This window comes from Vicia villosa, linkage group LG2 (assembly GCF_029867415.1).
Source record: "Vicia villosa cultivar HV-30 ecotype Madison, WI linkage group LG2, Vvil1.0, whole genome shotgun sequence".
NCBI lineage: Eukaryota > Viridiplantae > Streptophyta > Magnoliopsida > Fabales > Fabaceae > Vicia > Vicia villosa.
In genome coordinates this window covers 197,006,024-197,018,310 of record NC_081181.1, presented here as the reverse complement: position 1 = coordinate 197,018,310, position 12,287 = coordinate 197,006,024, and the positions used below count along the sequence as shown (strand labels likewise).

The 12,287-nt window shown below is 28.7% G+C and overlaps 1 protein-coding gene across 3 annotated transcripts; it reads left to right on the top strand.

Annotated features, from left to right (window-relative positions):
* The first annotated feature begins 2,131 nt into the window (after positions 1–2,131).
* On the top strand, positions 2,132–10,575 carry LOC131653498 (cellulose synthase-like protein B4). 3 transcript variants are annotated; one of them, XM_058923657.1, is made up of 9 exons: positions 2,132–2,502; positions 2,812–3,145; positions 6,408–6,527; positions 7,937–8,053; positions 8,302–8,514; positions 8,950–9,076; positions 9,327–9,490; positions 9,589–9,939; positions 10,026–10,575. In XM_058923657.1, exons 1-9 carry the CDS (start codon positions 2,240–2,242, stop codon positions 10,545–10,547), a joined length of 2,211 nt encoding a protein of 736 aa, XP_058779640.1. In that variant the 5' UTR covers positions 2,132–2,239; the 3' UTR covers positions 10,548–10,575. The 3 variants fall into 3 exon arrangements, with proteins under 3 accessions (XP_058779640.1, XP_058779641.1, XP_058779638.1); XM_058923655.1 differs by having other exon boundaries at positions 2,134–2,502; positions 8,950–9,091; XM_058923658.1 differs by lacking the exon at positions 8,302–8,514 and having other exon boundaries at positions 2,133–2,502; positions 8,950–9,091.
* Positions 10,576–12,287: the final 1,712 nt, after the last annotated feature.

Below are 12,287 nucleotides of genomic sequence, written 5' to 3'. Positions count from 1 at the left end.
GTTCACCCCCCTCTCTTGTGTGTGAAGTCATATGTCCAACATTTAGAATTGATAGATGATCCTTTATACATTATTTCTCCATCATCTGAGGTACTTACAACACAACCTTGAGAGATTAATTCTTGCAATGTTTTATCTTCATTCCTCTTATTAGGCCAAACCTCCATCTTTAAGTTCCCTCTCACACCACAATTAAAGCATTTGAAACTCTTCGTCTTAGAGATTTTATCTAGTAGGATCTAGATCCCCGCTCTGTTGATCTTCCTCTCGTCATCTCTAAAACCTTGCTTGCTTTTCTATCCTTTCTTCCTTATTCATGTGTCTAGATTCTTATTCAATAATTGCACCAACAACATCATTAAAATGAGGAGAGTAAAAAATATTGGTGTTTGTAATGTTGATGATGAGTTGATCAAATTAATCAGGTAAACTATGAAGTATAAGTTTTGTACGACATTTTTAGCTATCGTGAAATCTAACAATGTGAGTGGAGAAAATAATGTATGCTTGGTGTTGAATTGATTTGTGGTTGATATGAATTCATTCATTCAAAGAGTATAGGGCCTTTTTTTAAAGAAAAATCTTGTGTAAAAGTGGCTTGACCTCGTTCAATTTATAATGAAAACATCTCAAATCTCCTTTGCAGTCTTTTTCTCTATAATACTTGACAATACCAAGTAATCTGCTACAAAGTGAACATTGGTGATGACATTGTCATCAAACTCTTTCCACTTTTAATCAATGATATATGCAGGTCTACCATAAATTGCGGCGTCTAGGCAATTGTATTTTCTAAGAACTGCTCTTATCATTAATTTCCGCAGTGAGAAATCAAACCTATTAAACTTCTCAATATTAAATTTTGTTGCCATGATTTTGAATTGAATTACGAATAGTACAATATATGTAGGCAATATTATACGTTTTATAGTTTACTTGAACAAATCTAATACATGTTAACAATCATTGCAAAAGTATAAAACCACACCTGAGAGTAGTAACCAGGAATAATAATCGCAACAAAATAGTGATAACGAACCAATTTCTCTTATACCACAGCTAAGTACCAAAGTATCGTAATAATAATATTACACAACTAAAATAAAGATGAGAAAATTAATGTTTTTCTTTGTTATTTTTCTATATGATGTTGTTATAATGAAAATAGTAAGATCTATTGTGTGTGTATGCACGCACATGCGTTTGGGTGTAAGTCAGCTTGTGTGCGTGAGAGAGAGATAGATAGGGAGAGAAAGAGAGAAATATTAAATGAGTGTTCAAGAATATGACATGTTCAAATATCATTGTTGATATTTAATCAACATAGTATTAACAATGTGCTAGGGATAAGGATCTAGAGTGTATGACATATGAGGAATATGAATTATATGATAAAGATCGATCAATAATGAGATGAACTTAAATTCATGTTAAATCCTTTATTTATAGATTACTTTTAATTATGTTCTTGGGATGGTGATCATGGAGAATGATTGGTAATGTTTTCCTCATGATGAGTGAGGACTTGCACAAAGAGATGGAATGAGATGTAGAGAGATAGAGAGAGATAGATAGATAGCGAGAGATATTAAATGAGTTATCGAATGAGTGTTCAAGAATATGACATGTTCAAATATTATTATTGATATTTAATTGGTTGAGTATTAGTAGTGTGCTAGATATAAGGATCTAACGTGTATTACATATGAGGGATATGAATTATATGATGAGATAAGTCAAGAATGAAATTATCTTAAGTTCTTGTTAAATCATTTATTTATAGATGACTTGTAATTATGTCCTTAGGTTGGTCATCATGGAGAAAGATTGGTAACGTTTCCCTCATGATGAGTGATGACTTCCACTAAAATAGAGAGACTGTTAATATATATATATATATATATATATATATATATATATATATATATATATATATATATATATATATATATATATATATATATATATATATATATATATATATAAAGTGTAATAACTTAGAAAAAATGTAAAGTATTAATTAGAAGATATTAATGAAAAAAAACAAGACTAAAGCTATCTTCAAAATAAAATTTAGGACAATTATTTTTGGTTGTAGTTTGTTTATGTTAAACTATTATGAAATAGAAGCTTTAGATTCTCCTATTATAAATGTATGGCTGGCTGTGAGTTTCCATTCTAACAACAGAACACATAAATAAACCAACACTTCATCCCCCGTATGCTCAGTTTGAGTTGAATGAACATGGCGAATGAAAACACTCTCCCTCTCTATGATAAAATATGGCTCAAATACACATTTTCAAGAGTCATGGATTCCTTCACTCTGCTGTTCCTCCTCTTGATTCTTGGTTACCGTATTTTCTATGACAAAAACCATAGCATCCCTTGTGTCCTTGCTCTACTTTGTGAGTCATGGTTCACCTTCACATGGATTCTCACCATGAGCACCAAATGGTCTCCTGCTCGTACCATAACTCACCTAGACCGTCTCATGCTTCGGTATACTGCTTCTTCTTTTATTTTTTTACTCTAAACTTTTTAGGTATATTCAGAGCCGTGTCAAGTTTTTTGAGATCTTGTGTAGGTTAACTATAATTTAATTATGAAAAAATAAATAGAAATCCTATTTAATCACGATTTAACGTGACAAATAATTTATGTGGCCCTTTTTAATAATAGCTTAATTCTAAAAATTTTGAAGTCGTGTGCGGTAACCCATCTTACACGCCCTTAAATCGGTCCTGATTATATTATATGCCTTAATAATCTTCTAGGATAACTAATGCATCATTTTTTCTTCTTCCAAAGGGTATCTGAATCTGAGCTTCCAGCATTGGATTTGTTTGTGACAACAGCAGATCCAGTTCTTGAACCACCAATCATCACAGTGAACACAGTCTTGTCACTATTAGCACTTGATTATCCAGCTAACAAACTAGCTTGTTATGTTTCTGATGATGGTTGTTCACCTCTTACATTCTATGCCCTTCAAGAAGCTACTAAATTTGCAAAGCATTGGGTACCTTTTTGTAAGAAATACAATGTTCAAGTTAGAGCACCTTTTAGATATTTCTCAGATGAAGATAATGTTAGCAACACAGAAGATTCACCAGAATTTTATCAAGACCGTTTAAGAATGAAGGTAATTTTTTTTTTTTGGAAATCTCTCATCCCACTCACGGGGTTTCTCATGCGCGTAAATTTCTAACTACGAAATGATACGGAACAATTTAATATTAAATAAAAATAAATGTTTTCGAAGATACATCTCCGAAAATAGAAGAAAATGAAATCTCGCCAGATGTTTAATAGTATTACGGATGGATTGAGATATTATCTTTTATTTATATTTTAAATATAATTTAATTAAAATTGGTGCTTTTTATTTATTTTTAATTTAGACATATAAATAAATGTTGTTTAAATTAAGATATTTTGTTAAAATTAAGAAAAAAGTTAAACAAAATCATTTTACACAGAATGTATTTTATTTAAAACCAAATAGCGGGATACCCGTGCGTTCGCACGGGTACTGGTACGATACGCGCATTTGTTTTTAAAATATAATAAAGAAAGTCAACTTTATTTAATCAAAAAATATTATTGTTTCTAAAAAAGATAATAAATTGGTGGCTATATTTTTTGTATATATATAGAATTTTAAAACCAACCATTTATTTTTTGGATATAAACATAATTTTTGTTTTGCATTATTTACAAAAATATATTCAGTACCGCGTACCGCGTCTATTTTATAATAATTACTTGTGTGTTACGCGCATTTGTTTATAAAATATAGAATAAAAAGAAAAAAATTATTTAATCAAAAGTGTTTATTATTTTTATGTATATACAAATACAAATATTTTAATCGATAAAATATTTTCCCTCCATATAATTTTTTTTTGACTTTATTTATAAAAATTTATGAATCAGTAGTAAATTTTTTCCCATAAATAAATTTTTTTTTAGATCTAGTCAAATCTATTTTAAAAAAAAAAATCAAACATATTCAAATTAATTATAATTTTTAAAAATAAAAAATTATTTAATAATGAATGAATTATTAAGAAATTGATAGTAGTCTAATTATACTAAAGTTCCTGTATAAAGTTACTAAATGACAAATATTTTTTATAAGAATGACAAATATTTTTCCCGTATAAAAACATTGTTAAAATAATAATATTAATTATTACTAATTTTTTCTATATATTTTATTTTCTAATATATATTAATTATAACTCAATTATATTTTCTATGTAGTAATATAGAATATTAATTATAACTCAATTATATAAAATATTATTTTTAAATATATAATAATTTTTTTTTAAAACATTCATTTATTCCTAATTTATTGATAATGAAATTATTCAAATTGAAGCTCTAGAGTTATTAATATTTACTATTGTTTTTATTAATTACTATTTATCATTACAGTATATTAACAAAAATATTTTATTAAAAAAGGGTATGTCAAAAGAACTATTGTATATTTGTATTTTCCATAATCATATCACAAATGTTTATCACAAAACTCAACTATCTCAGTTCTAATACAATTGTTGAAACCATTTTACAACATGGATTTATACAGACTTTACAAATAAATCACAAGAAAATGAATGAAAGAATATCTTCATTGAGTGCTAAGCATGATTATCCTGTAATAAAAAAAAAATTAATGATGTATTATACCAGAATCAAAATTGTTATTGTATTTCACTTTGTTAATTTATCACCATTAACTTTGACCAGACTAATGATGTTGATTCCATCTCTTGGATCATTTGTGTTGCTTCCTTAATCTTGCTCATTTGCATTAAATATATTGGAAGAAACAAAAAAGAAATTAGTACTACTTTTCCATCCAATATACTTTTAATAACAAATTCATGAGACAACCTTTGACTTATCAATAAAACAATAGTAAATACAAGTCTAAAAATTTAAAAGTATATATAAAATAAATGTAAAAATAATTTTTTATTCTTATCTCTACTCTACCGAAAATTATCAAATTAGTAAAGTAAAAAAAAAAATTATGAAATAAATAAATAAAAGGAGTATTTAAAAAAATGATAGAGATCAAACAAAAATATCTTCTCCAGATCTGATTTTCTTCAGATCTACATCGCTTTTCTTCAAATATAATTTCATCAGATCTGCAGAACTTTTTTCTAAGATTTGAATTTCCAAATCTATGTAAAACACTAAACCATCAAAAAAAGAGAACACAACGAATCCAATTGCCAAATAAAAATTTCACCATTAAGATAAACATAAAAGATAACTATATAGTGATTAAGTAGAACAAAACCAATATGGAGAGAAGAAGGATGATGGAAATAAATTATAAGAGAAGAATAAAGAAAAATAGATAAATGAGAAAGAGAAGAAAATTGAGAAAGAGTAAAAAGGAGAAAGAGAGAAAAACGGGAAGCAGACAAAATTTTAATACATGTTTTTACTGAATTGATGGTAATAAATTTGACATTTATTTTGGTTCAATTTAGAATTGAATTGGAGCCACAAAATTATTTTTCATAAAAAAATGTAGAGATGAAAGCAGAGGATGGAGAGTTGAAGAATGAGAAAAGAGAGATCAAAGCAGAAGGATGAAAGCAGAATGAGAAGAATGAGAAGAATGAGAAGAGAGAGATAAAAGCAAAAATTGAAAAGAAAATACATTAATTGAAATGTAGCAGGAGTACATGTGAGAAGCATAGCAGGCTTTAGCAGAGTAAGCATACATAATGACATATGTTGGGGAAGAGTGACAAACATAAGTGTTATTTTTACATATGCTTTTGTAACCACTTGTGTACTTTCATAATTATCATTTTTTATATTTTAACTATTAAAATCATATGCATGCAATTTGTAACAATTTTATGTAACTACATTTAAGTTGTAACCAATAGTACAATTTGGTTAGAAAAAGTAATTTTTAGACACAATTTGCCCCCAAATCAATGAGGTGGAGGATAACGAAGAAAGGTTAAAATTGTGTTTTCCAGAACCATTACTTTTCTTATATTATAGATGAGATCAGATAAGTCTAGTTGACACTGTATGGCTAGGAAAAAGTTCAAAGGGATGAGGCTTTTAAGAAAAGACAGGTTAATCTTTTTAAAGGTCTAAATCAATATTTAAAGTTAAGTATTTAAAATTAATTCATTCATTTTTAAGGAAAAATTTGTTAAATATAAAATTGAAAAGATACGAAGTCGTACTCAACTTACAGAATATTTATAATTAAATTTAAAAATTAAAAAAATTATTTCAATTAAAAATTTGGAAAAGTAAATTTCAACTTCTGCCATTTTATCCTTAGAAAGCTAGTTTTTCAACTCAAATATTTAATTGATAAATTTTTTATTTTTTTTCATTATTTGCAGGAGGAATATGAGTTCCTAAAGGGTAAAATCGAGAATGCAGCACAAAATTCAGTTCCTCTTGTGGGAGAGTTGGCTATTTTCTCAAACAAAAACCAGAAAAATCATTCAACTATAATCAAGGTACATATCAAATATAATTTTTAACTAATTAGTAAATAAATTAGTCCGGTTATCTTTTCTATTAATACTTAAAGTATAAAAATAATTTTTATTTTTTAATACAATATTTTTTAATTGTTTATTTGTTGTGTTGCTTTAAAGATTTTAAAACATATATTTTTAATCACTTGTCAAATGGTTTGTCCTAAACAAGACATATATAAAAACTTTTTCTATTATTTTATTCTTTTCCTTTTAGAATATTTAAGCATTTAAGTTTTTGTAATGATTAAATTCTACTCTTAAATTCTTCAACTTGTGTTCTTAAGACATTAAGTTAGCAAAACATTTATATTTTTTAATAATTATTAGATAATTTTTAATGCAAATTTTATACTTTGATCAATTCATTTTTTAACTCATAAGTCAAATAACGTTTTAACAATAGAATAAAACTGAACTTTACTAAATATTGACTTATAACCAAAAGAACAAGAGCAACACGCAACCACTATTCATTAAAAAATATACACTAATTTAAAAGAGGAGGCTAAAATATACACTAATTTAAAAGGGAGGACCATAGTTCGATCTTTCACAACTGCGATTGAGAGGAGGTTAAAATTACTTGCTATTAGAATTGACCTCGAACTAAATTAAACGGTTCAGTGGAAAAACTCGAGAATAACATAAATCGACGATAAATGGACCACCGATTATTTAATACATGCTGCAAGTTTTTCTTTTTAGACCTAAGCTATAATTTTGACTTAATCCAAAATCTCTGAAGCTGATAATTCATTATGACCAAATATCATCTTATTTTGTTCATTCCTTAAGATCCAAATACAAGTCAACCAAATGAATTGAAGACTTTTGCAAATCTCCTTTATATCAAGATAAGACCACAAAATTAAGAAGTTTGACTCATTGAGTCAATAGGGAAAAGCACTACAAATGCCCAACCACTTCATAATTTTGTACAACACCTCTTGAAAAACAAGTATACTCGAAAGAAAGATGACTTGAATTTATATTTTTTCCACGGCCTCCTAAGCACCTTAAAGAATTCTAGTTGATGATCTTACAAATAAAAATTGAACTATCGAACTCTCCTCACTCCTAAACCTTCTTCATCACAACTAGGCAAACTTTGTTCCAATGTACTTAACGAACCTTCCTAGTTTCCTTACTACCCCCTCAAATAAAAAATTTAAAAAAGGATTCATATTTAGAAATAATTATTGTTGTAACCTTAAACAGAGAGAGAGAATATAACAGAAGAGATGATAAGAAATGTTTCTAAGACAAACCGATCATCCATGGACAACTAACCATATTAAAATTCTAACTATAATGTATAATTGATATAATATTGTTTTCTTAAAATGGTGCATATATCATAACAAATTCTTTCCTCATGGTTTTAGGTGATATGGGAGAATAAGGAAAATATTGTAGATGGTCTGCCTCATGTAATCTACATATCTAGAGAGAAGAGGCTTGGACATCCACACCAATATAAGGCTGGTGCTATGAATGTGCTAGTAAGTTTTAAAAAAAATAATTTTATGGTTGTTATTGATTCATAATAAAAACAATATTTACACAACAATATATATGAATAGTTCATTATTTATTCATAATATATGAATAATTCATAATTCTCACCAATATATATGATTCAAATTCATATCGAGTAATCTTTATTAATATCCAAGTTTGTCTATAGTGATAAAAACTAAAGATTTTCTTTCTGAAATATGCAATTTCTCATAATTTGTTTTTTGAACAGACAAGAGTTTCTGGATTGATGACAAATGCTCCTTTCATCTTAAACTTAGATTGTGACATGCACGTCAACAATCCAAAGATTGCTCTGCACGCAATGTGCATTTTGTTAGATCCAAAAAGATATAAGGAAGTTGCATTTGTTCAATGTCCCCAACAATTCTATGATGGGATAAGAGACGATCCTTTTGGAAATCAGCTTGTGGCATTGTTTGTGGTGGGTGGATTTATTTTGAAAGACTAATTATTTTGAAAGACTAATAACTAAAGCACCCTAATATCCATATGCATAACTTTTTTAAGACTTAAATAGTCTTTTGGTCCCTCTAAGTTGATGTGTTTTTGATTTTTCGTCCCTATATCTTGTTTTTCTTTAAAAAAGATCCCAGAATATTAAAATCCTTTTGGTTTTAATCCTTAAAATTAAAATCTGCAGAAAATCTGCAAATTTTCTTACAAATTTTACCTTTAAGGACTAAAACCAAATAAAATTCAACATTATAGGACTTTATCCAAAAAAAGATATACATGGACGAAAAACAAAAAATAAACCAACTTAGAGGGATAAAAAATTTATTTAAGCCTTTTTTTAACGTCAAAATAATTATTGATTTATAAACAAACTTATTTTATTATTTTTTGTCCAATTTAGTACATAGGTGGTGGATATGGAGGACTTCAAGGAATATTTTATGCAGGAACAAATTGCTTCCATAGAAGAAAAGTATTTTATGGCTTTTGTCCTGCTCATTATATTCAAAATGGAAATAAAGATGGAGGTGATACCAACAATGGTAATTCTTTATATATATACTAGAATTTTTTCTTACATTTATATGATTATCTAAATTACCAAGGTCAAATCATTTGAATAATTTCAAGTTTAATTTTTAGTTGAAAAAATATGTGAATAAATGTTGTTTACCTTCTGACTAGTTGAGTAGTCATGTCATTTTTCCTTGAAAATTAGAAGGTATATACAAACTAATTATCTTAATTACAAGATGTTTTTCTCTTATTTGTTTTTAGAAATGGAAGTGACCTTTGGAACTTCAAAGATATTTGCTAAATCAGCTACTCATGCTTTGGAAGGGAAAATATTAACTCTCAATGATAACCTTCGCAACTCTCTTAAGGATGCAACAAAAGTTGCTAGTTGCGAATATGAACACGACACTGCCTGGGGCAAACAAGTGAGGAACACAAATAATCATAAGCATTAAAACTAGCTATGTACAACTTACAAGCATGGATTTAATTTATCTTCTAATGTTTTGAAAACAATAATTAGGTGGGATGGTTATATGGATCAACGTCAGAAGATGTACTTACTGGACTAAACATTCATACAAGAGGTTGGAGATCTGAAATTTGTTCATCGGATCCAATTTCTTTTAAGGGTTGCTCACCTCAAGATAACATAATAAATATGATCCAACAAAAACGGTGGGCCTCAGGATTGTTTGAAATTCTACTCAACGAGCACAACCCAATTTTTGGTTTTCTCTATGGTAAGCTTCAATTTAGACAAGCTTTGGCGTATCTTTGGTTCTTGAGTTGGGCTGTAAGATCAATCCCAGAAATTTGCTATGCTGCTCTACCAGCCTACTGTATTCTTACCAACTCCAGTTTCTTGCCAAAGGTAAGAATAAAATATTTATAATGCATATTATCAATAAGTTTTCCCCCATTAAATACTGAGGTTTCTTTTATGCTAATTTCACGCAGAAACTTTGGATTCATACTTTTTTGTTTGTGACTTACAACATATCTACTCTATCAGAGAGTTTAAAAACAGGATTGTCAATTACAACATGGTGGAACAATCAGAGGATGATGAGAATTAATACCATGAGTTCTTGGTTTTTTGGATTTTTGACCGTCCTACTAAAACTCTTACGAATATCTGAACCTGTCTTTGAAATAACAAAGAAAAATGAATCATCTTCTGGTGATGATAGGTTTAGTTTCAACGAGTCCTCAATTTTTCTACTTAGTACAACTATATTGTTTGTTCAACTCACATCACTGGTTACTAGCTTTTTTGAATATGCCTCCCGTATTAGAAGTGAGCTTGAATATGGTTATGGAGAAGTACTATGTAGTGCTTACTTGGTTGTATGTTATTTGCCATTTTTGAAAGGGTTATTTAGAACGGGAAAGCATGGAATTCCCTTATCTACAATATTCAAATCGGCGATATTGTCTTTTATTTTTGTGCACTTATGTAAACTTACTATTATGGTGTGATAATATTCATTTAATTAGTTGTCTTGAATGTATTATATAGGATTGTTTCTTTGCAATATTTTTCTTTAAATTATTATACACCATTGTTAAATTTATTAAGAATAATGAAACAACTTATAAAATGTTTATTTGAGAAAGATATATATTACGGGGATTTTAGTTACTTGAACTCATTTCTTATGTGAAGAAATGTATTAGGGGGTGTGTTACTTAAACTCATTTCCTACGCGATTACTCTTTAAACCCCATTATTTCAGTTATCTAAGATTTGTGTTATGTATTGGGTAAAACCCAACCCAACATAATATACAGTCATTCCAAAGAATTAAATCCTTCAAGATTGTGACATGGACATCCCTTAGAGGCACGTCCAAGAAATTTCAAGGATTCAATCAAAATCTATGATAAATATTACATCACATGATTGGTTACAGGTTTTCCTTAGACAACTTTCTAATTATGGTTTTCATCCTACAAACTTATCCTCTTATTATAAATGTCAATTTAGGACTAAGTTTCAAATACAAATTTTCTAGATTTTAAAACCCCACACTTAAACTATTGATTATTTTGACCGTATGAGTATTTTCATGTACACTATCTTATCTATTGAGAAGTAAACATCCTCAAATACTCAATCATCTCCATATCTAGTTTGGATCAAATTGTTTATTTAATTCTTTTATATATTAGCAATTCAAATTTAAAATTGTCCAAATATATTGTTTTGTGTCGTTTCCTCAATATATTATTTTCACTATAGTATAATTTTTGAACTATACAAATATATATATTATCGAATTAGAAATGAGCGAAAGTCCCATTAGGCTAAGTTTCAATATGAAATATTATGCATAATGTGTTACAAAGTGAAAGAGACCAATTGCTTTATATAAGCAATTGGGCCAGAACTAAAGATAACTAAAGCCTTAAAAGTCTAACTACCTCAAGCCTAAAATTAACTAACTAACTAACTAAATACAAATGGAGTTAGTTATACATCTAATAGCCCCCGTAAGCTTGGGGGTAAATGGAATGAACACCAAGCTTAAAGAGGTTTATCGAGAATGGTTTGAGGTCCAAAGACTATGTAAAGATATTGGTGATGTGGCGGTAGAGGCGTTGTTATAATAGAGGAGAAAAGGTTGGATGAAGGCAACATGTAAATCTTTTAAGATGTTGGTGAGCCATTGAAGTTCACAAACTATTGATGCCATGGAACGGTACTCTACTTCAATTGAGTTACGTGAAACCGTTGGTTTTTTTTTTTATATTTCCATGAAATCAAAAAGTATCCTGAGTAGATGTAGTAACCCGTGATCGAATTGCGTGTTTCTAGGCACGTGGTCCAGTCAGAATCTGAAAAGGCCTTGAGTTGCAGAGTAAAGGTGGATGGAAAGAACATTCCTTGAGCTAGAGAGTGCTTCAGATACCAGAATACACGAATAGCAGCTAGAGCTGTCAAAATGGGCCGAAGCCCATGGGCCGGTCCATTAGGCCAGAAAATAATTAGGGTTTGGGCCTTATTTTTTGAGCCCATTTACATCCGGGCCTTTTTAAGCCAGGCCCTAAAAAGCCCTAAAAAATATGGGCCGGCCCGTATGGGCCATGGGTAGCCCGTCAGCTCGAAAAAAATTAAAATTTTTAATATAACTAGAAATTATTCTTTCCTAATTCATAAAGGTATGCTATAAACAATTTGGATATTATGTATTTTAATTTATTTTTAGTATTATAAAG

Bases quoted from the DNA above. Each gene is read 5' to 3' on its own strand.
- LOC131653498 (XM_058923655.1), top strand. From the start codon at position 2,240: ATGAACATGGCGAATGAAAACACTCTCCCTCTCTATGATAAAATATGG. The intron at 2,503-2,811 runs GTATACTGCTTC...CTTCTTCCAAAG, and splicing joins CTAGACCGTCTCATGCTTCG to GGTATCTGAATCTGAGCTTC. The intron at 8,054-8,301 runs GTAAGTTTTAAA...TTTTTTGAACAG, and splicing joins CTGGTGCTATGAATGTGCTA to ACAAGAGTTTCTGGATTGAT.